General features: G+C 39.2%; 1 protein-coding gene across 4 annotated transcripts in view; it reads left to right on the forward strand.

Annotated features, from left to right (window-relative positions):
* nbeal1 (neurobeachin like 1) overlaps positions 1–25,255 on the forward strand; it is a 143,085-nt gene that overhangs the window by 109,753 nt on the left and 8,077 nt on the right. For all 4 annotated transcript variants that reach the window (XM_062962099.1, XM_062962103.1, XM_062962107.1 and 1 more), the window contains 16 exons: positions 1,382–1,483; positions 1,617–1,712; positions 1,825–1,949; positions 2,894–3,034; positions 5,980–6,110; positions 6,713–6,822; positions 9,351–9,468; positions 10,598–10,695; positions 13,071–13,187; positions 14,392–14,481; positions 15,039–15,148; positions 17,145–17,317; positions 18,835–18,929; positions 20,449–20,565; positions 21,402–21,563; positions 24,776–24,924. In XM_062962099.1, the coding sequence (XP_062818169.1) occupies positions 1,382–1,483; positions 1,617–1,712; positions 1,825–1,949; positions 2,894–3,034; positions 5,980–6,110; positions 6,713–6,822; positions 9,351–9,468; positions 10,598–10,695; positions 13,071–13,187; positions 14,392–14,481; positions 15,039–15,148; positions 17,145–17,317; positions 18,835–18,929; positions 20,449–20,565; positions 21,402–21,563; positions 24,776–24,924 (1,934 nt within the window). The remainder of the gene's footprint in view (positions 1–1,381; positions 1,484–1,616; positions 1,713–1,824; positions 1,950–2,893; positions 3,035–5,979; positions 6,111–6,712; positions 6,823–9,350; positions 9,469–10,597; positions 10,696–13,070; positions 13,188–14,391; positions 14,482–15,038; positions 15,149–17,144; positions 17,318–18,834; positions 18,930–20,448; positions 20,566–21,401; positions 21,564–24,775; positions 24,925–25,255) is intronic.

Raw genomic sequence — 25,255 nt, forward strand, 5'->3', positions numbered from 1 at the left:
AATGTAGATAGATAGGGATATAATAATAATAATGGACAATAAAATGCAGTATAACAATGGCAACACATCAAGAATGGGGCTATTATGGAATGGGCAGATAGATCAATCCAACAACAATTAAACGTCAAAGGCCTTTTGGAAGAGTCGGGTTTTTAAGGTACATAAGGATTGCAAAAGCTTGCAAGGGGTTAATGCCTATATATCTTTAGGAGAGTTTAACAAATATTTCAGGGGAAAATGCTTTCATAAGATTAATGAATAGATATTTTTCGTCTTCCTGACTTGCAAGGGCGTCTTTCCTTTTTCAAAACATTCCCTTGATTATGAGTGAGGGAGGCTTTGCAAAAGAAAACACACTGATAAGGGAGGGTAAGAGAAAAATATATCATATATTATAAGCAATAGCCTGCAGGCTCCGTTGCTGGCCTTGGCCTTGACCCCATTATAAGCTGAGGGAGGCTTTTTCAGCTTAAAAAAAGGGCTGAAAAACTCGGCTTATCTTTGAGTATATACGGTAATTGAAAATTCCCCTTTTTATAATATGGTTTATTTGCAAAATAGTTTATTCATTAATTATACCCTTACTTGAAAATGAGGTACTAAAAACCCATATGCGCCCAAAAAGGTTTTGCCTAATTTAACTTGCTACTGCCAAGTTGTGCATGCCTGTTGTTGTTGCTGCTGCTGCTCAGTTGTTCAGTTGTCTCCGACTCTTTGTGACCTCATGGACCAGTCCACGCCAGAGCTCCCTGTCGGCCGTCACTGCCCCCAGTTCCTTCAAGGTCAGGCCAGTCACTTCAAGGATACCGTCCATCCATCTTGCCCTTGGTCGGCCTCTCTTCCTTTTTCCTTACATTCTCCCCAGCATCGTGATCTTTTCCAAGCTTTCCTGTCTCCTCATGATGTGGCCAAAATACTTCAGCTTTGCCTCTAATATCCTTCCCTCCAGTGAGCAGTCGGGCATTATTTCCTGGAAGATGGACTGGTTGGATCTTCTTACCTGTTGTAGAACCTGCTTATTTTCTAACAAACATTTAATACTTCTCTGCTAGAGCTTGAAAGTAATAAGTTACAAATACCATGGCTGACTTGAAGGGTTGTCCTATAGGAGCTGGGAGATAATGATGGCATATAGAAGTTGCATTTGAAAAGCAGCAAAGGAGTTCCCATATTTTTGTGACAAGTAATACGTTCTGGATCTTTTGAAATCATATTCAGAGATGGCTGTAGTCATTTTATGTCACAAAAGCCTTCGACAACACTTTGGCTAAATTGATGAATGTGTTTGTGAGTGGATTTAGGGAGAAATGCTCATTCATTGCAGAACAGTTTCTTGGCATTTTATTGGATGAGTCACACAATGTACCTTCTTTTTTTGTAGGCAAGGAATAAAGTGTATAGCCGAATTCTGTCTCTCTGCTCGCCTAATATTAGTGGGACCAGATCTCCCCAAGAATTATTTAAAGCATCAGGACTGACCCAGGTAGAATATTACCAGAAATGGCTTGGAAATTCTATTTTTAATTAATGTCGAGAGAAACTGAAATATTGGTAAGATATGTGATTTCCTGTCCTGTGTGTTAATAGTTACAATATTGCATTTGTTTGTTCTTTAGAAATGGGTGAACAGAGAGATTTCCAACTTTGACTACCTCATTCAATTAAATACTATGGCGGGGCGAACCTACAATGACCTTGCACAATATCCTGTAGTAAGTTTTTTTGGCCCATTACAGATACATTACAAATACAGATATGGTGTTAGCAATTTATGAATAAAGAAATATCTGATTGGAATAAGATATTTTTTCTCCCTTCTTTAAGTTTCCATGGATTCTAAAGGATTACACTTCAGAAGAATTAGATTTGAATAATCCTGCTATATTTCGAGATTTGTCCAAACCTATTGGTGTGGCAAATGAAAAGAATGTCAAAGCTGTACAGGAAAGGTATTTTATTTTAAAATATTTAATTGCTCAAAAGTATTTAGCCAATATTCCTTATTATGTGGATATAATTTCTGTTCTGATAACACTATGCAACAAAATTGGAAATATTTTCTGTTCCTGGTTTGAAAGTGTTATTTCCTGCTTAATAGTGTTGTACTGACTTTGAAAGTAGTTGTTATACCCCAGAAACTGTCAAAGTAATTTACACAGCGCAGCAGTAGTTGGATGGAATCAGTGGAGCGCAGAACGAAGAAACATCCAGAGAGTTGTATGTCTTTCGGGCTGTGTGGTCATGTTCCAGAAGTAGACTTTGGTAAAATTATATACAAGTTTTACTGTAAGCAGTAATCAAGACAAACAGACTTGCAGGCGAACACAGGACTTGACTCAACTCAGAACTGAACAGAACAGAACTGATGCAATCAGTAATGCATACACACTTGTGTCTGGACACTCCCCAGTTCCAGCCACACATCAAGGACATCACAGCTTCTTAGCAATTAACTCTTTCCAGACTATAGTACACTCTGGATGATGCAATCAGTATGCAATACAGGCATGAAACAAATTGCATTTAAACACTATATACAAATCCCACATTAACATGAAAATTCGTTTTCATGACTGCCACAAACTTTGTTGAATTGGTTGAGATCTATGAGATCTTCATTGAAAAACTAGAGCAAAATGTGCTGTAGTTTAATAAACTTTGTGTGGTTTCCGGGCCATATGGCTGTTCTAGCATCATTTTCTTCTGATATTTCGCTTGCATCGGTGGCTGGCATTTTCAGAGGATCCTCAGAAGCAGGCAAAATGCCAGGAGAAAATGCTGCTAGAACACGGCCCAAAACCACACAACACCCCACTGTTTTTCTCATCCTTCTCAACATCTACAGCCAGTCCCAGAGTAATGGAAACACTTTCCCCCTCCCTCTGCGTTTTAGGTATGAGAACTTTGAGGATCCCCTTGGAATCGTTGACAAGTTCCACTACGGCACTCACTACTCCAATGCGGCCGGAGTGATGCATTACCTCATTCGAGTAGAGCCTTTTACCACATTACACATCCAGCTTCAGAGTGGCAGGTATGACATGAACAAATGGGAAGAGCCTTGATTCTTGTAGTCTCTTTTATTGTTGAATTGTTATCTTTCTGTAAAACATGTCTGCCTTAAATATTTTATTTTTCCTCGGCTGAAGATTATCTGATTATGCTGTGATGAGTCCACAGATATTTCAGAGAAATTCTTTTTCTTGTTGACGTTATGGGAAGTCTTGCGGACCTTTGATCATAACAATAAACCTCACAAAAGTCTTTCTTCTGACAGAACAAGAATGCCTTTCTCTTATAAATTGCAAGCTGAACTTTCAGTATAACGTGTCTCTAATGCCAACCATAGAGTTGAAAATGACAGGATATCTGAACCACAAGATCAATCCAGATGGTCAGAATCTGGTTTGCATGAGGCTCTCTTGATTGTGGGGACATGTACACTGACCATTTACTGTAACTTTAAATCAGCTGGAAAGTCTGGCAACTATTCAACCCATACTGTAAAAGCATACTGCAGCATGCTTTAAAGTCTTTAAACCAGGCATGGACAAACTTTGCCCCCCCCCCCAAGGTGTTTTGGATTTTTTGACGGCTGTTAGGAATTGTGGGAGTTGAAGTTCAAAGCATCTGGAGGGCCGAAGTTTGCCCATACTTGCTTTAAACTGATACAAGCAAAGTCAGAGAATAGTCAGAAATAGAGTCCTTAATGTACATCAGAGTCCTCCAATATAAATAACATCATACAGTGGAAGCAACTCTGCAAAGTGTGAAGTGTTGTGCCAAAATCTGAAGTGCTTCACTGATCCACATATTCACACTCTGGCTGGAGAAGTTGAGAAAAAAAATCTCCAGGCTGGCAAACAGGCTACTACAAATCTTGGAACCTCTTTAGACCAGAGCTTTCCAAACTGTTGTTAGTGTGTTGACTGCAGTTTGTAAGTGTGTTGTGTAAGGAAACCTCTGAGTCTGTATAAAATAATCAATAAATCATAATATAAATAGAAGGTTTTCATGAGATATGTTGTTATCATTCATGTATGTGTCCGTATCTCTTATAAAGGATTGTTTTAACATCTAAGGATCTGATCCCAGTTTATCTGCTTTGAACTGGATTATAGGAGTCTCCACTGCCAAATAATCTGGTATCAGATCCTGGGATATAAGGCATTGTAGAAGGAGTCTGAGTTCCTAGTAAAACTGAATCATTGTGTCAGGAAATGAGACATGTCTAAAAGATGTGTTACCAACATGAAATGTTTGGAAAGCTCTCCTCTAGCCCTCCAACCAAGATTTCCAGTTTAATAAGTTGCCCACAGCTTTCTTCTATGCTGGTTTGAAATTGATGTAAGGATCAGCGCAGATGTGTCCCCTGTCTGCTTCCCAAGATAAAAGAGTCTTTGTTATGTGAAATCTCTGCCAAGGGATAGTAAAGATATAATATACTACTGTCAACGAGAACTTCCAGGAATTGTAGAGAAAGGTAGCTGTCCCATGGTCCCTGCCTCCATTTTTGTTTTTTATCCCTAGTTTAGACTTAGAAGACTTTGGTTGAAAGCTCCCTCATCTATGCTGGAGCTCTCATCCATAACTAATCTACCTCATATGACTTCATCAGATGGCTGGCGACAGGAGGCATGGTGCTCCACTTTGCTGCAAGGCTTGGAGAATCTGGCGCCCCACGCCTTGCCTTGCTTCACCTTGCCTGGCTTGCCAGGAGGGCAGTTACATGGGGGAAAACATGAATGTGCAGCTTTCCCCTATAGATACAAGCAACACTGGAAGCATCTTGTATTACTGCAGTGGCGTGTTGTTTCTGCCCTGCTTCACCCATGTAGCTGGCATGACACTGTCTGATGGGATGCTACTGTGTATGCTGTTGATTCTAACCCGTATGAGATGAGATGGATAGAGTTGTTCTGTGGGGAAAGTAGTGTAGTTCACCATTCTGAAATTCTTAGAGGAAAAGCAGAAGTTGTTTTTTTTTAAAATTAGAAGTTGCCCTCAGAAAATTGCATGCCAGAGAGTTAAATCACATTTGGATACACTGCGATTTACTTCTGAGTAAACAGTTTTACGATTGAACTTATAGAAAGAAAATTAAATTAATAATTGGGATTGTTGTTTACACAGTTTTATTGTATATCCATAATAAATATTTTATATCAGGCTGAGCCAAATAATGCCCTTCCAGGAATGGTTTTATGGCATTTACTCCTCTCAGCTCCTTGGATCACACTTTAAAAGGTAAAGGTTTCCCCTGACGTTAAGTCCAGTCGTGTCCGACTCTGGGGGTTGGTGCTCATCTCCATTTCTAAGCCGAAGAGCCGGCGTTGTCCGTAGACACCTCCAAGGTCATGTGGCCGGCATGACTGAATGGAACGCCGTTACCTTCCCGCCGGAGCGGTACCTATTGATCTACTCACATTTGCATGTTTTCGAACTGCTAGGTTGGAAGAAGCTGGAGCTCACTCAGCTCGCCGGATTTGAACCTGGGACCTTTCGGTCTGCAAGTTCAGCAGCTCAGTGCCTTAAAACACCGAGCCACCGGAGGCTCCGGATCACACTTTATCTATCTATTAAAAAGCGTAAATTGCCTGTGCCGGAAGCACTGAGAGACAGTGATTGCAAAACTACCCATCAAAACTGTTTAACTTAAAGTTAAAAGCAGACTTCTAGCCAATTCCAAGTTTTACCCCCACTGTTTTTTGATATTTTGGGCCGTCTGTGACACCCCCCCCCCCAGGCAGGAGATTCCTGGGGGGCATGATATTGATCTCTGGCCACTCTGTACTTGCCCACCCCTAATTTAAAGGATTATGGAGAAGTTGCTGGAGATGTGCACAGAGGGCTGTGTCTTGTGGGCGGAATCTTAGTGCAGTTGAGTTTTGGATATAAATAAAGGACAACTTGCTTTTGGAATTTGAAACTGTATTCCAAGCTTTCTCAGAATCCACATGTGTGTTTCCTAACCCACAGATTTGACTGTGCAGATCGACAGTTCCACTCCATTTCTGCTACCTGGCAAGCACTCATGGAGAATCCGAATGATGTGAAGGAGCTGATCCCAGAGTTCTTCTACTTCCCAGAATTTTTGGAAAACCAAAACAGTGAGTGGGGTTATCCAATAATGGACACATTTTCCTAATGTACATTGTGTTACATTATGTAAGATGCTTGGCTACAGTCCTGATCCCATAGATAGAAAATCAGACTTACCTGACAAAAAAAGAGAGTAAATTTAGCAAGGTGCTGTTGATGATGATGGTGATGATGATGATATTTTTATTTCTTGTCCACCTCTCCTCATGGCTCCAGGCAGGTTAAAGCATTACTAAAACATAAACACATAATCAAGTTAAAACACTCCATAAAATACACATATTAAAACATACCTCCATAAAATATGTATCAAAATACACAGAACAAAAACAAGGCATGCTGTGGAGTTTAAAATTCATCATTAAAACTGCCTGGGTAGGCCTGCCAGAAGAGAGAGGTCTTCACTTGTATCTTTAATTCTGACTTCTGATGTATCATTCATCGTTACGAAGGTTTAATTTTTTTCCTGAAATGAATTTTTCTGATAATGTACTGAGTTACCTCCTTTTTATTTGGCTTTGGTAAAAGGAACTTTTGATAAAGGTTTGTTTTTTGTTTTGTTTTGTATGGTCTGTTGTGGAAACCATGTTGTTTTATCTGCACTGTACAGATTTCAATCTGGGTCAACTACAGATCTCAAAAGAGCCTGTGAATGATGTTGTTCTCCCAAAATGGGCACATTCCCCAGAGGACTTCATTTATAAACACAGGAAAGCTTTGGTAAGTTATTGCCCTGTTTCCCTGTTATTGCCCTGTTTCCCACAAACACACACACACACACACACAATTTATATTTCGCCCCAATGACCAACTGGTTGAAGATGCAAGCGGGAAAATTTTATGAGGAAAGAATTGCCAAGCTCATTCATCGCTATGATAAGTACCTAAATTTGAATGGGGACTATGTTTAAAAGGAGTATTTAAATGTGGCTTTCAACTGCATATACAGTAGAGTCTCACTTATCCAAGCTAAACGGGCCGGCAGAAGCTTGGATAAGCGAATATCTTGGATAATAAGGAGGGATTAAGGAAAAGCTTATTAAACATCAAATTAGGTTATGATTTTACAAATTAAGCACCAAAACTTCATGTTATACAACAAATTTGATAGAAAAAGTAGTTCAATACGCAGTAATGTTATGTTGCAATTACTGTATTTACGAATTTAGCACCAAAATATCACGATATATTGCAAACATTGACTACAAAAATGGCTTGGATTATCCAGAGGCTTGGATAAGCGAGGCTTGGATAAGTGAGACTCTACTGGAATAAATCTTTTTTTCCTATACTTTGTTCATTTTTAATTCCAAAATGTAATCTACTTTCTGGATAACCCTCGTATATATGGCAAGCACTCCATGCTGGGACATAAAATAATTATAAATATACACAAACATTAAAACTTTAAAAACGTGAAACATTAAAACGTTAAACATTAAAATCAGTTATATCTACTTTAAAATCAGCTGTTTAAACCAATTCAGGACACCATGCTGGCTTCGGTCAGCAGAGTAGGTTTCCTATTATTGCCTCATTGCACTGCCCCAATGGCTTGGTCCCACAGTCAGGTTTTTACCATCTTTCTATAGGACGGGAGGGAGGGGAGTAATCTAATCTTGCCAGGGAGGGAATTCCATAGCCGGGGGGCAATCACTGAAAAGGCCCTGTTTCTCGTCCCCACCAATGGCGCCTGTGACGGTGGCGGGACCGAGAGCAGGGCCTCCCTGGAAGATCTTAATCTCCACAGTGGTTCATAGAGGGAGATGTGTTTGGACAGGTAAACTGTTTTGCTGTCTGCCTCTGTTCAGAAGATTTAACCTCACTTTCTGTCCGTAGGGGCAGACTTCTCTCACCTTCTGTTGTCTCAGCCCCGTACTTAACTATGAATTGTTTGTAAGTCAGATGTCTGTAACTCAGAGACTGTACTTTACTTTTCAGATTTCTCCATCTTTATTAGAATGTGATATATAGTCTGTGTATTTATTTGTAATAAAAAATAATATTGAAAATATAATAAGCAGATTTTCCCATTTAAAGTGAGAACTCATCAAAGCCAAGGGAATGGTATCTTTTATTTATTTGCTTGTTGCACTGATGTTTTGCCTTTTCTATAGAAAATAGTGCACTGTCTGCAGATAACTGGGGTGTTTCATCTAAACATCAATTACACCTTACATCTCAGGTGCAAAGGAAAACAAAACAGCTGCAAAAATTGTACTCTTGCCTCATTTTGGTTCAGGAATTGTGTGGACTCAGGCAGAAATAAAATAACCAACCTCCCCCCCCCCAAAACCAATGCCAGAAAAATACATCTTCATTTGATTAATGAAGCTGAATTTGTTTGGGTGTTTTTTGGAACTGTATTTCCTGTACCTCCCATTTCTGAGGAGTTTCCTTATCGTTTGTCACCTCTCTGTGATGTGACTGCAAGAAAAAAAAAGCTTCCATTTGTGTTTCAGTGATTGATACTTTATTCCAGCAGATGTTTTGGTCTATAAAATTGAGGAATGCTATTGGGAAAGGGATTTGGGGGTCTGTAAGGCAAAAATACCCAGAGAATTGATGGCTGCCTGGATTAGTGATGCATCAAAACCTTTAAAGCAGTTCTCTCTTTCTAAACCACTCATCGCAAAGATGTTTGAAATCTCCCTGTTTTTTTATAAAAATATATTGTTATGATTGTGTTTTGCAGATACAAGGATTTTTATGGTGTATTTTACTTTTTTAAAAAGTTGCTTTTATTTTTATTTGTTCATTTTTTAAACATGGTTTTTTTATTTAATAGTGTTACAAGCTGTTTTGAGTTTCATTTTGGGGAGATAGGTGGTATATAACTCTAGCATATGAACAAATATATTGCTACATTGATATGGAAAGCATTACCTCCTAGTTTGCGAGCCTGCACAGATTCAGATGTTATCTCTCTGAATACTAGCTGAATACAAAATGCAAGCTGGGAAAACCATTTGTTTTCCCTTGACATATTACTGTTTCACAGTGTTTTCTAACACTTCAATGTTAACTCCCTTTTTGCACTTCCCAGTATACTTGTATATTCATCCTAATTTGAGGATCTTTGTGATACTTGTGTAAATGGGTAAATAACACGCCTTTAAAAAATAGAACTTGTGCATAGTAAATATTTTGCCAGTTGGTGTTTTGTATCTCTGTTGTCATTTTTAACAAGAGCAAAGCTGGCAAAAAGGAATTCCTGTTCTCAAGAATTTACTTTCTGTCTATCTTAGGAGTCAGAATACATTTCTGCTCATCTGCATGAATGGATAGATCTGATTTTTGGATATAAACAGAGGGGGCCAGCTGCAGTAGAAGCATTTAATGTTTTCTATTACTGTACTTATGAAGGTACCATATTTTCTTCTTATCCGTGTGTCAATGGTGATGATGATGATGATGATGATGATAATAATAATAATAATAAAATTTATTGTTGCCTACCTCTCCTCACCGAGAATGAGGTGGAGATTGTCTGATACCGTAGCTTTCTTGTAGCAAAATTGTGACACTTATAGCACAGTTCTTAACTCATAAAGATTTAATATGCTTTCTTCTGCATTTACAATAAATAGGAAGATGCACATAATGTTTTGTTTTGACTACAGCCCAGTATTATATGGTTACTAATTTATAAATCAGCTGTTGCTGAATAAATGAGTAAGGTAGGAATGTCTATATCATACTCGGGGGCCTCTATCTAGAGGAGAATGTCTACTATGAACTCTAAATTGCTGCTCTTAATTTGGTTTGTGTATGTCAAGAATGTCAAAATTCATTATGCTAGCAACCTGTTGCAGCTAATTTGTGTTGGCAGCATAAAATTTGAAGGTGGAATGATTAACTCTCATTCAATAATCCCTCTGTACAAGTTCAAGAGTGGACTGCAGCTCCTGGAACCCACCATCAGTAACCATTATAGTTGGGTCTCCTGAGAGCTGAAGTCCCAACAGTGTTGGGGACCAAGAGTGGAAACCACTGCACTATACCACAAACAAGCCTTAAGTCTTTAGACTTTGCCTTCTCTGACAAGGCTACTGGAAAGCGACAGAAGCTTTTGTGTATGCAATATTAAGCAAAATAAAATACGAGTGGTTTATATTCTATTGATAGTGTCCACCAGATTAGAATGATTAAGTTAATGAAATTTAGATAAGTGTTGTCTCACCACTGAATAACTGATACAATGGGTCATCTCTCGATTCAGTGACTTTTATCAGTTTTAATTATAGCTTAGCTTGTGATTTTAAATCAATTAAATTGGCAGTGTCAACTAAAGTAGATCCTTTGAGTCAACAGGTTGTAAATAAGCACACCACTGAGCAATTGATTCAATTGGTTGTCTTGATTTGGAATTAAACAGTAGGATTCAGGCCAGTGTGATATCCGATAGAGAAGACGTGTGGAGTTGTTCACAGAGTGCTGTCTTTAATCTTCTTTTTCATTTCACTTATTATTTCCCATTTTCTACCACCTCCAGGAGCTGTAGATCTGGATGCCTTGACGGATGAGAAAGAAAGGAAAGCTTTGGAAGGGATGATTAACAATTTTGGACAAACACCTTGTCAGTTGCTAAAGGTAAATGATTTGGCTGCCGCCACAGAAAATATATGTGCAAAGGACAGGCTAAGAGAGACCCTGATTTGATATAAGAGTGGGATTTTGTGGTTCTGACATTGCTTGTCTTGTGAGGAAGGAAACGAGGAGGAAAGACTGGGTAGATTGATACTGCTCTTGCTGTTACTGCGGGTAGATGGCACAACAGGGATACAATGGGGAGCATCCAGAGATGTGGGGCTGTGGCTGTATACTTGGGGTATATCATGAGAAAACTTGGCTCACTAGAAAAGGCAACAATGCTCGGCAAGGTAGAAGGCCATACGAAAAGAGGGATACTGTGTTTCAGATGGATGGACTCAGTCAAGGAGGCCACAGACCCTGAGTTTGCGATACCTGAGCTGGACTGTTGATCATGGGGTCACTTAGAGGTATTTCATCCATAGGATCGACATAAGTCAAAGTTGATTTGACAGTAATTAGCAACAACAAAGCAAATGAAGGCTTAGCCCTCCAAAGAAACTAAGCTGAGGCTATCAAATTTCAATGAGGAGGCATGATTCACTAGAAAAGATGATAATACTTGGGAAGGTAGAGGGCAGCAGGAATAGAGTAAGACTGCATTATGGATGAATGGACTCAATGAAGGAAGCCATGGCCCCGAGACTTTGAGATCTGAACAGCGCTGTTGATGATATTGGAAGTCTCTTATTCATAGAGTTGCCATAAGTTGAAGTCATCTTGGTGGCAGTTAATAACAGAAACAATGTATGCTATGTAGAGCTATCCTTGCCAAGTATTTAGATGTTACCAGTGCTGAAGAATGTAATGATTAGACTGTCGTTATGTATGTGTTTTAGAGACCAAATGCAACTACAGGCAGTCCCCAAGTTATGAACAAGATTGGTTCTGTAGGTTTGTTCTTAAGTTGCATTTGTATGTAAGTTTTATTTTATGTGATGCTATACGTCTGTTGTGGGGGTTGTTAAATTGTATGCGTTATTGTTTTTATACTTATGCACTGTTTACTTTATATGCTGCACTTTGGAGTGCTTTTGTGAGCCACCCCAAGTCCCTTTGGGGAGATGATGGCGGGGTATAAATAAAGTTTATTGTTTACTAGCTTGGATACCCAGCAATGCCTGAGTGATTTGAAAAGGGCCTTGTTTGTTTTTGTATGCCAGGTAATATCAGTTTTGTTACATGTTACACTATTTCTTAGAAAAAATACCCAATCTTTGCTTTTGTTTTTTTATGAATGCTCCCATTAGAAGATACATAAAGATGTGGGTGAACTACAGTTCCCCAAAATCTTGGGTTAACCCTCTCAAAACTCCCCCAGTGTACACAGTTGGATATATTGGGTCTGTGTGCCAGGTTTGGTCCAGATCCGTCATCTGATGAGTTCAGTGTTTTCTGGATAAGGGTGAACTACAATTCTCAGATTCCGAGGGCAATCAGCCCCAAACTCCGCCAGTATGCAAATTTGGCATGTTGGATCTGTATGCTAAGTTAATTATAGGTCCATCGTTGGTGCAGTTCAGAGGGCTCTTAAATTACAGGTGAACTATACATCCCAGTCCCTACAACTCCTAAAAATCATGGTGAATTCTCCCCAAACGTCTCTCTCTAGTATGTTCAGTTGCTGATCAATTCCTTTGTTTGCTGTCTGTCAAAGGAATGGGTAGGAAAGGGTTAAAGGAAAGGCAGTGGGTGGGGTCATGCAAATAGAGAGAGAAAGGAACCCTGAGATGTACTCGTTGTAACCTGTAATGTCTTGAGGGAGTGACTTGGTGACTCCCCAGCACTGGGAACTATAATCTGTTTTTGTAGGCCAGAGGCTGTCTGTGTGAGCGGACACTTGTGCCACATGTACACATACAGATTTTCACTTTTATTCTGTGTATAGATTTAACTCCAGCCAAAAATAGATAGATAGATAGATAAGCTTTAGATAGCCTAGGGAAGAGCTAACACTCCTGTGGTGTTTCCTTTGCTGCCTTTTCTCACCTTAGTTTCTGTCCCTTTAATAATTGGATTTTGAAAAAATTGGCTTGTTGTGGAAAGGGATGGTGATAAAACTTCAGCAGAGCCCCTTTTCCCCCATAATAAGTTCCAGGAGTGATTTTCCCTTCCGAGGGGGAGGTTTCTCTCACTTCCTGTTGCCTCACTCCCTTTTGTAACTATGGGTTGTTTATAAGTCGGGGATTGCCTGTACTCGTGTATTAGCTGCATTGGTTTCCAGTTTGCTTCCAGGCAAAATTCAGAATATTAGTTTTGACCTAAACAGCTTGGAGTGAGAATATATGAAAAACGAGGTGTGTGTCTGATAAATAGGCTTATTTTAGTTGGAACTCGTGACTGGATTTAAGCTTAAATTATTATGATTTCCCCAGGAACCTCATCCGGTGAGACTTTCTGCAGAGGAAGTCCTACAGAAGCAAACCAAAAGTGAAAGCTCTACCCTCAATCTGTTCCAGCATCTCCCTGAGTTGAAGTCCTTCTTCATTGAGGTAACAGCAGGCAATATCAGCTATGATTTAAGCCTAATCAAAATAAGTGGCTGGTCAACAGAGGGATCTGTCCTGTGTAGGCAGACCTTTGCTTCCACAGGTAGTTGACTGCAGCCCCACGTCTTCCTTGGCTGCCACTGCCATTCCTGTGGTGAGCAAGATGAACTCCCAGGAAGGTCACAGAATGAGGCATCAAATCTGGCCTTAGGTGCTTAGAAATCTAAGTGTGGCTGGAGTTCACTTCTATTCCACAATTGCTTCTCCGTTTGGAATATATCTTACTCATTACAAAGCTTATTTTGCCAATGCACAAGGCTTATTTAAATGGTTAGAGTTTCTTATAAGTCAAGTTGGAATAATGGAGAGATTTAGAGTGTCACTTCATTCTTGCAGCGAAGTGCCATTTGAGATTATGAGAGTTTGAGCATATTTTGATGGTTTTTAACGAGTTAGAACTAGTATTCTATTGACAGGAAGAGAGGTGAGAAACCTACTAACTGAAAGGCAGGAGTTTTAAAAATGAAGTAGAAGAGAGAGGAGTTAACATTTATGAATAGAGAGACTTTGGACACTTCCTCAGTAAGTGTGTGAAGGAAGAACCTAAGTTTCTTTCAGTACTAAGTGACCACTGCAAAGATATGAAATACTTCAAAGACAGCACAGTTCTTTGAAGATTTAGAATGAAGATAATGTCTTGCATCTTTCTTATTTCTATTACATTTCATCCCACCCACACAGCTTTATAAATAAGTGTAATGTCCTGAGATTTTAATATCATTGTATTTTGCATCTTACAAAATAGACTGATATCCATGGAAGCTATGTATTTTTAAAATATCAGTCTTTATGATGTTTGTAGTTTTCCTTTTTCTCAACCCACCTCTCTCTTCCTTCTTTTTGTGTTATACCTGGCTAACATGGTTACCTCTTTGAACACTGCTCCTAAAATAATCTCCCAATGTCAATTTATACCTGTTTTCCTTTTTATTCACGCTATTTGCTCAAATGAAAGCACATGATTTCACCCCAATGTCTGGAAATTGTTTCTGGTCTTAGTTTTTGAATGTAGAAAGGAAGTTCTCACCAAATGGAAACCTAGGGTTCCTGTGTTTTCGTTTCAACAGTGGTCTGAGATTGGCCATACATTTGTCCTATACTTTTGAGTTGTCAACTTGAAATGTTTTCCTGCTTCTCTCTCTTTTAGGGAATCAGTGATGGGATACCTATTGTTAAGGCCATCGTTCCCAAGAATCAGTACCGTTCTTTCATGTCGCAGGGGAGCCCAGAGACCCTGGTAAGCCTGAAATGCAAAAAAGTTTGTGCCGAAAGAATTAACCTGCAGTTATCCAATACACCAGTGGTTCTCAACCTGTGGGTCCCCAGATGTTTTGGCCTTCAACTCCCAGAAATCCTAACAGCTGATAAACTAGCTAGGATTTCTGGAGTTATGGGCCAAAAATACCTGGGGACCCCAGGTTGAGAATCACTGAAATACACAGTTAAAAAGATAAATTTATGGTCAGCTTTATGCTGTTGCCTTACAGAACAGTGGAACATCAGAAGAACAAACAATTTGAAGTACTGTAATTGTGCCGAAGTAATTCTTATTGATTCTTCTTATTGATTATTTTACATTTGGTATAGTATTTAAGCATTATACCTAAATCAAGTGAAGATGCACAGGTCCTCTCTTAATTGTATAATCTAAAGACACACAATAAAAGGAAAAAGGCAGTGAAAGAGGATGAATTGTGCTCATACTCATTCACTGTCATGAAATAATGTTTTTATATTTTGCTTTAAATTTTACTGATAGTTTCTCTGTTTTCCCTTGACTGTGTCCATCTGAAGGTAACGGTGAGTCTCAACTGTGTTATTGGAACCCATGGATGGCTACCTTATGATCGAAATATTTCCAACTATTTCACTTTCCTCAGAGATCAAACTGTGACAAATCCCAAGTGAGTGAAAAGTTTCATTTTCTGGGACTTAACTGTGAGATAGTATTGATAGACTAAGAGCCTACTTTATCAAAAGCAGTATATAATTTTTTGTGAAAAGCACATACGTAATGAAAATATGTTAATGTTTGGGCACACTTCATAAATAACTGTGGTTGGATGTGTTTTCATTTGAGGATAATATTTTCTCAATGAAAATAGGCGCTAAGCCAGGGGAGACATAATCATCTTAGTCTAATAAATGATAATGCTCTGATCCTGGTTTGATACCCTAGCTAGAAAGAAATCTTTAAACTATGTTTTTTTAGGTTCTAGCATAGAATCATAGAGTTGGAAGAGACTACATGGACTATCTAGTCCAACCCTCTGCCATGCAGGAAAAGCACCTCTAACAGATGGGCATCCAGCCTCTTTTAAAAAGCATCATGGAAACTATTTTAAGAAGCAAGCAGAGCTTTGCTGAAGCCAGTTGCAAAAGTGTGTGTGATGGGGAAATGCACTGTTGCTTATCAGTCTGACATTTCCTTTGTTTGTTGCAAGTCTTTGAAAACTTGTATAATGCAGTAGATAAGAATTGCCAGCAGACTGAAAGCATTCATGCTCCCACTTCAGACCTCAATTCATCTGTGTCTGAATTGGGAATAGGAGTGCTTAAGGTTTGCACCCTTAGTCTGACTCTTTCTCCCCCATTTGTCATTTCTAAACAAGGACACCCTTCCCTTCATAGCCACCTCTACAGATTGCACCCAATAGACAGTCATTCCCTGCCCTGGCTATATAAATATGCTGTTAATTAATATTCATAGTACAGTAGGCCTATTTTAGAGAGGATTTATCAAGCTAATATAATAATCTGTGAACATTTAGAGTGGGCTAGGAGTTCTGCAGCCCTTCAAATGTTGTTAAACTGTAACTCCCATTAGCCTCAGCCAACATTGTCAGTGGGGAAAATTGAGCATTGCACTTCAGCATCATCTTGAGGGGCACATATTTCCCACCTGTGTTTTAAATTTAGGCAGCCCTAAGATGTTGCTGGACTTGTTTTCGAAGGCTTTCATGACCGGAATCATTGGATTGCTGTGAGTTTTTCAGGCTGTATGGCCATGTTCCAGTAGCATTCTTTCCTGACGTTTCACCTGCATCTGTGGCAGGCATCCTCGGAGGTTTGTTCAGAGGTCTTTGTTAGAAATGCAACAAGTAGAGTGTATATATATCTGATGACGGTCCAGGGTGGGTGAAAGAACCCTTGTCTGTCTGAAGCAAAGAACCTTTGTTTGCTAGTTGCAACATTGACACTTGCTTCAAACAGACAAGGCTTCTTTTCCCCACCCTGGACAGTCCACACACACACACACACACACTACTTGCCTAATTTCTAGGAGATCTATGAACAAACCTATGAGGATGCTTGCCACAGATGCAGGTGAAATATCAGGAAAGAATGCTGCTAGAACATGACCATACAGCTCAAAATCTCACAGCAACCCACTGTTGCTGGATTGCAATTCCCAGCAAGCTTTAACATTGGCTTTCCTAAGTAGGCCTGCAGTCAAACAATACCTGGTTGCTGTGAGTTTTCCGGGCTGTATGGCCATGTTCCAGTAGCATTCCTTTCCCCCACCTTGGACATTCCACAGATATATAAACCCCACTTGCCAGTTTCCAAAAGACTTCACAGCCTCTGAGGATGCCTGCCATAGATGTGGGTGAAACATAAGGAGAGAATGCTTCTGGAACATGGCCATACAGCCCAGAAAACTCACAGCAACCCAGTGATTCTGGCCATGAAAGCCTTTGACAATACCTGGAGGAATTGAAGGATTACATAAATGCTAATTACTGTTCGCACTTTTACATAATTTCGTTGTACATCTATGTAGATGACTGTAGTATATCCTACTTTCATGTATTATCCAGTATTGTTGCTTGATTTGAGGATTCTGAGAAGAACAAGCACTACATGTTAGCAGTTCTTAACATAAGCCATTGTTTGCAGGACACAGCGAAGTGTGAGCGGTCCTTTTGCCCCAGGGCTTGAGATCACACCCAAGCTGTTTGTGGTGTCCCACGATGCAAAGTTGCTTTTCAGTGGAGGGCATTGGGATAACAGCATCCGAGTGACCTCACTCACCAAGGGGAAGTTGATAGCACAACATATTAGGCATATGGGTAAGTCATGTTTCATAAAGACAACCAATATTTAAATGGATGAGTTGGGCCAGCTGCTTCCTTGGTCTTTGCATCACCAAGGAATGTCCCACTATTATTATTTTTTTATGTTTTGTCTGTTTTAACAGATTTGTTTACCTCTATGGGTAGATTAATTGAATTTTTAAAATTATTTGAATGTTTACTTTTTATGTGTGGTTTTATCTGTATTTATTTTAATCTTTGTCAACCGCTTAGTCCTAGTTTTAGGGGGAAACAAAGATATAAATGTGATGATGATAACAACAGCAGCAAAGAAGCATAAAATGGCATGCCTATATGTTGCTTTGATCAGTGAGCAAAAGCAGCATACAAAGGAAAAAGGGCAAAAGAAGTCAATCACTGAAAATATATATTTTTGTTGCAGAAAATTAGAACGGTGGTTGTAATTTTGGGATCCAGGGTTGTTGATCCTGTTGATTCCGTTGGATGATTCAGAACATAGCTCAACAATGAATGGCTTGTGTGCAAGTGCTTTTGTTCTCTCTCTGACTTGACAAAGAACGGAAGCTCCTTGTGTTGGCAATGTGTGATAATGTGATATGGTGTCCATGCTTCTGATTTGGCCTGCTGAGACAAAGATAATTGAAACATCTGCGACTTAACCAGTGAAATGTTAGATAAGGCAATTTAATACTATAATGAATGTTAGCATACTGCTTTAATAGCAATAGAAGGAGCAGGAGAACTAGAAAGCAGTACTTATTATTCCTCCTCCTCCTCCATCCCCACCATATCAGTTTACATCTTTTATATCTTACCTTTTCTCCCAAAAACTGAAAGTGGCACATATAGTCCTTCCCTTATTTTATGCTCATATATATTTGTTAGACTGAGATTTTTGCAAAAGCTATGGTTTTTAACAAAATATTTCCCTTGGCTCAGACCACACTGCAATAGAACCCGGATTATCAAAGCAGATAATCCACATGATCTGCATTGAACTGGATTATATGAGTCTACACTGCCATATAATCCAGTTCAAATAAAATAATCTGGATTGCATATGGCAGTGTAGAGGGGTGCTGAGCTCATAAGCAACAGGAAAGTGTGGTAGTGTCATTGTTCGAAACATTCTGGTGCTTCAACCTGTTAACTGTGATTCATTATAGCCCCATTTGTTCCCCGGCAACTATAATTCAGAGGCATACTGTGTCTGACTATAAAGACTACATTCCCTATCGCCATGAATATTGATGTACTCAGTCCATTTTGAATATCCCCTTCTGTGGAAATGAATAGCAATTGTTCAAGAGCATAACCGCTTTCTTTAATAAGTACTTGTACTACTTTAAATTGGTTTTGTGTATGTGAAAGTTTGTGTCTGCCGGAGTGAATACTCCTGCTGCTTTGTTTCACAATTGAAAACTGTGGCTCTGGTTTGTAAAGCACATCCCATCTGTCTCTAAAAACTGAAAAACTGGGGGATGTTATAAGAGTCCCTGTATTAATTATTTTCCCCTCCCACCTTCATACAGATATTGTGACGTGCCTAGCTATGGACATCTGTGGCATCCATTTAATTTCGGGCTCAAGGGACACCACTTGTATGATATGGCAGATAGTTCAGCAGGTACGTTAACCTTTACAGATCCTTTGCCAGCAACCTGCAGAGGACTGAAACACTACAAAACAACATCTTTAGATGGGTTAAGCTGCAAGGAGATGACTGAGCTTCAGATGAGATTATTTAAAAAGCTTTCTTTTTTTCTTTTTTGATGATTGGTCCTTTTTCTGAAGTGTGGGGAAATATAAGCCATGCAAAGATGCGAATTGTGTCACAGAACAGTTGCATTATTCAGTGGGCATGTGCCGGAGAGCCATGATGATAACATATACAGTGAAGTAGGTGCTACCGCCTGAAAGCTTTTCTTAAAGTGCCAAAAGATTTGCTTTGTATATTGATTGGACACATTTCCTTGGAGGATTTAGCTGCACAATTGGATGCAAGACTCTTCTTCACGCTTTCTATTAGCAATGTATTTAAGATGGATGTGACAAAATGGATCTACTGCTACAAGCTTCAAAGAAGATCTATGCTTAAAACGGAATTGGTTACAAGTAACTCATTTTTAGTAATTGGTTCCTTCTAAACTGTTATCCCCTTCTACATTGGGAATCCTATCCTCACCCCTCACCCAAATTCCCAAATCCTTTGTTTCAAATGGGCCTTTCTCCAGCGGAATAGCTTAACTGGTAGTATCAATAAACCTTTACTAGAGGGAGAAGATATACAGGTGACAATGAGGCCCCTGTTCTATTTTTGCTGAGAAACCTCTGTTTCACTGGTAATGCAAAGTCCATTTTGGAATTTGGATCTTGTTATTTTGAGGGCAAGCTTTGGCTGACAACACTGGCATTTGATTTATGAATAAGACAGCAGTATACTGTTAACGGCGCTCCATGCAGTCAAGCAGGCCACATCACCTTGGAGGTGTCTACGGACAATGGCAGCTCTTCGGCTTAGAAATGGAGATGAGCACCAACCCCCAGAGTCAGACATGACTGGACTTAACGTCAGGGGAAACCTTTACCTTTACCTATACTGTTAAAAGAAGCCCCGGTGGCGCAGTGGATTAAACAGCTGAGATGCTAAACTTGCTGACCGAAAGGTCGGTGGTTCAAATCCGGGGAGTGGGGTGAGCTTCCACCATTAGTCCCAGCTTCTGCCAACCTAGCAGTTCAAAAACATACAAATGTGAGTAGATCAATAGGTACCGTTCCGGCGGGAAGGTAATGGCACTCTATGCAGTCATGCCGGCCACATGACCTTGGAGATGTCTACAGACAACGCCGGCTCTTTGGCTTAGAAATGGAGATGAGCACCAACCCCCAGAGTTGGACACGACTAGACTTAATGTCAGGGGAAAACCTTTACCTTTACTATACTGTTAAAACAAAATAATACTACATGGTATAATAATAATTTTTTGCATTGTCGCTTTAAGTAAAATTGCTTCATGTTGCCTTTGGGTAAAAAAAAAGGTAGCAACAAATGAATGATATGAGTGTTCAGCCAGAGGCAAATGCATCTAATTTAATGTAATAATTCTGCGTTTTAAATTTTTCTTATTTTTAATTTTTTGTACCAGGGAGGCGCGCCTATAGGTTTGTCCCCTAAACCTCTGCAAATTCTGTACGGACATACCAGTGAAGTCTCTTGTGTCGGTATCAGTATAGAGCTTGACATGGCAGCCTCAGGGGCCAAGGTCAGTTTATATATCATTTCCCCTTTGGGCTTATAGCTCCAACATGCTTCTATGGTATACCTTTTGCTTTTTTCGTAGACTAGGATCACTTGGTTTATTCTTGTCCTTTCATTTATGACCATCCGTTCCCTTCCACTGTACTATAAATTTGTATGTCCTATGCATACTTCTCCTAAGTTAGGTCCCACTGAACATAATAGACACATTCATTTCCAAGTACTGGTATGTGTTTACAGCTAAAGTGAGTGTTGGGGAGAGTGTAGGGCTAAATGGTGTACCCTGATGATTCAGATTATAGGTTATATGTAAAAATGATATACCATTCAAGTTTAGTCATAGGATTTTTAATCTCTTTTTAAATATTTCTTTTTATATATTAAAGGAGGAGGAACTGAATATTGAGGATAAAATTTGTAGGATATTTTTGAAAGCTACAATATGTTCATACAATCAAAACCAGTATTTATGTGTGGGTGGAGGAGTACTGGTAAAGGACAGCATCAAACCATCCTTAGCGTAAAAAAGTATTATAAATACTTTCTTTGAAATGATCTGGGCTTTCTCCTAAAACATAGTCTGAGGCCATTTGAAGAAAGGAATTTCAAATTTGGGAGTTGCAATTGAGGATGCTTTAAACATATTACAACATCGTCTATCATAGCAGACTTTGCGTCTATCATAGTTGGCTTGCTTTTGTTTATCTAAGTGGCTTTTATAAGCCACTACTCATTGAATTGGATTGTTTAATATGATTTCATGTATGTCCAGTAAATTTGCTAGAAGTAACTATTCAGAAAAATTGGGATCAAAATTTGTCCTTCCTTTATTTTCAATAGGATGGAACTGTGATTGTTCACACCATTCGGAAAGGTCAGTACATGAGGACTTTGAGGCCACCTTGTGAGAGTTCGCTCTTGCTCACTGTTCCGAATCTGGCTGTATCCTCAGAGGGACACACAGTCGTCCACACAAGTCTAGAAGGAAAGACATCCCTCAAGGTATGAAGTCAGACTAAACCCACAAAGGGCTAAAATCATGTATTGTAACTTACTTTTTGGGGGGGGGGGGGGGGGTGACGTGGCATTAGGACCTTGGAAAATAGGACTGCTTCTGGCCAGTCCCTTTCTTGCTGACATTTTTTTGCAGACCTTCCTTTCTAAAGAATATTGGATGCATGGATGTACACCTGCAGTGTACAACAACACAGACTGGGGTGTGTTGGTGCACAATGTGATATGATTAGATTGCAGTCCGTAAGAAGTGAATGGTTAAGCTGCCAATTTTATGCATCCTAAGACTTCAGTTTTGTTACGGGTTTGTTGAAAAACAAACTGCGTGCAGTCCTGTCCAGACTTATCCAGTACTTTGTTGTATCCACAATGAGCAAAAAATAAAACAAACCAGGAAAATGGAAGAAAATCATAAATTTACTCTTAAGTAGCAGAGTCAAAAAATCACAATAAAACTTCCAGCAACAAAACTCACATAAAGTTCCTTGCATTAAACTCATGCATCTTCATAGTAGGCTCTCAGCAAGTATTCAGTAAGTCCCCAAAAGACATTACAAACATTTCCCAGATATACCCCATTCAGGGAGTGGCTCAAGCCTGTTAGCCCTGATTGTTCCAATTACTCAACCATGAGTTGTAATTGACCAGGTGTTTTTCTCTTAACACACACATACACAAGTAGTGATCCCACAGAAACTTAGTCACATACATGCATATACAGTAATAAGTTTGACATCAATTTACATACCATGGCTCAATGTAATGGAATAATGGATGTTGTTGTTTCACAAGAATTTTAGCCTTTTCTGCCAAAGCGTGGCTATTCCCTCACCAAACTATCCCAGAATTCCATAGCATTGAGCCATGGCAGTTAAAGTGGTGTCAAACTGCATTAATTCTACAGTATTGTTGATGTACAATGCTCCCTTTTATCTCTAGTCCTTTTTTACTTCCCAATTAAGATTAAGAATCGAAGAGATTAAATTACAATAGTTTAATTCTACATAGTAACTAAGGGGTGGCTTTCACAATCAAGACAAACCAAGATAGCATCAGGAAAATGTGCCACATTTGACTGTCTCTGGATCATGGGTTTTATAGTCGCAAATTGACTCAATCAGGGAAGCCATGGCCTTGCGTTTGCAAGACCCAAGTAGAGCTGTTGATGATAGGGCTGCCATAAGTCAAAGTCAACATGAAGGCAGGTAACAACAATAAGCCTCATGGGAATAAGGCTACTCATGTCCAAATGTATATGAATTGTGGGAGAGGGGGGATAAACCTAAAGGTAGTGAATCTTCCAACTTTGGACAACAAATAGCATTTGTTGATCTAAAATTATTATTAAGTAACAATTTGTTCTGCTTTGATGAATATCTGAAGGGTGACTCCTAATCTGTCTCACTGTCCTTGAATCAAGGCAGTTATAGCCGAATGAAACTTAATATCTAGTTTGGAAATTGTGGTCAATATTCAAGCTTCATATGTCTTTTTGATCATGGTTTCTATAGAAATCACTGTTCATGTATGAAACAAGTGAAGGGAAAGAGAGAATGTTGGAAATAGCATCTCACAAGGCATTCGTCATCTCATTTCTTTACATATGTTTCCATGTAGTGGCTGGAGGAATCCTGCCTCTTTACTGTATCCTTGGTTCATAGTGAAAATTTAGAGCAAGCCTACACAAACGGTTGCCCTCCCAGGTGTTTTGGACCTCAGCTCTTGGAATTCTTGTCCATTGGACAAGCTGGCCAGGGCTTCTGGAGCTGGAGGCTGAAACACCCAAAGGGACCACAAGTGGTGCAGGCCTAGGTTAGGTGTTTCATTCCATATCTCCCCTCTTCCTCACCCTGGGAATGATGAGGTATTTCTGATAGACCATAATTATCAGCAGCCATAGACAACACATCCAGCAGTGAGGAATCGTGAAGAAAGCTGTTTAGTAACATCTGGAAACCCCTGAAATTCCTTCCTTTGGTATTAACATGTATGATGAACTGCCTATTGTCCTACTTCAGCATTCACTCACAGCAGAAGGGGGGAACTGTTTAATCACTGGAGCTATTTTCTTTTCCATGGAGTATGACTGGGACTTTCCTTCTGGTGCTGTTTTCTAAAAAGTCCTCTCTGTTTGCTATTATATTCCAGCTCAGTGCTGCAGAAGGCTGAGCTGGAAAAGAATGAGCAGGGATTATTACTGTGTATTGGTCGTGCACAATTGGCAAGCCGGAGGGAACCTTCCTGGTTTCTCTTAGACCTTGCACCTGCGGTTGTCTATCACACATCCTACTCATAACACTTTGTAACAAAATTTGAAAAAAATCTGTTCCTGGTTTGAAAGTGTTATTCCTGTTTAATTGTGCAGTACTTATGTTGGAAGTAGTTGTTAAATTCCAGAAACTTCATTTTTGTTGCTACTACAAACTATGTTGAATTTGTTGAGAGAGACTCAACGAGATATTCATTGAAAAACTATAGCAAAAATGTGCTGCAGGATGCCCTGCCAAAACAAAGTTTTGGCAGTTTAATAAACTTTTTCCATGTTTTTATGATAGAACCAATTAGGAAATGACATTTATAACCCAGGAACAAAAATCAGGTTACATGGTGTAATGAAAAATGACATTTATAACCCAGGAACAAAAATCAGGTTACATAATGTAATGATTTGCCTGCCTCCAGAAAGAGGTGAAAGATTAATCTAGTTGCACATGCATCCATTCACATTATCTTCTACTATGATGAAGGGGATCTCAAACATTCAGCCCCACCTCTTTCATTGAAGTGTGGAGGTGATATTCCTCCAGAGTTCTCTCTTTCTCTCTTTGCCACTATGTAAAAATTGGCCTATAGGCCACAAATATTTATTTATTTAATTTATTTATATCCCAGCCTTCTCACCTCGAAGGGGACACAGGGTGGATCACAACCAAGGTATAATTCGATGCTTTGGATACATATCAAAATAAAACAACCTATACTTTAAAATCGCATAATTAAAACATATTAATTAAAACAACTACTTAAAATTACACAATGCAAAAACATATGCCAGGAGCCATTACAATTATCATTTGTTTTGTGTTGTAAATATGATTTCATATTGCCGTGGCCTGTGGAGGACAAGTTACCTCTCTGTTCTGTAAAATGTCTTAACTGCCTTATATCTGTAGACTTATTTTGTCTTTCATCCCAAATAGGATAAAAATGCACTCCACCTCTATTCTGTGAATGGAAAGTATTTGGGCTCTGAGAGCCTGAAGGAAGAAGTGTCAGATCTCTGTGTGACTGGAGAATATATTGTAATGGGGAGTGTGCAAGGATTCCTATCCATAAGAGACCTCTACAGGTAATGGAGAAGATTGAAAATAGTGTTTCTTAACTTTTTGCTGGCTTTGAGGCCTGGGATTATCCACAGAACAACAGCTATAGAGTTCTATAGTAGTCTTCAAACACCAGGGAATGTTGACATGGAAACACCTTAGTCAGATGGTCTGGTATCTCAGAAACAACTTCCCAGGCAAAATCCACAATAGAAACATGGGTACTTATGATTATTTATGTTTATATCTTGCCTTTCCTTCACTGAGCTCAAGATTACATATGTGACTCTTTTTTCTCCATATTATCTTAACACCAACTTTGTGAATCTCTGTACTTTCAGTCACACAAAGAGTGAC

This window comes from Anolis carolinensis, chromosome 1, assembly GCF_035594765.1.
Source record: "Anolis carolinensis isolate JA03-04 chromosome 1, rAnoCar3.1.pri, whole genome shotgun sequence".
Lineage (NCBI taxonomy): Eukaryota > Metazoa > Chordata > Lepidosauria > Squamata > Dactyloidae > Anolis > Anolis carolinensis.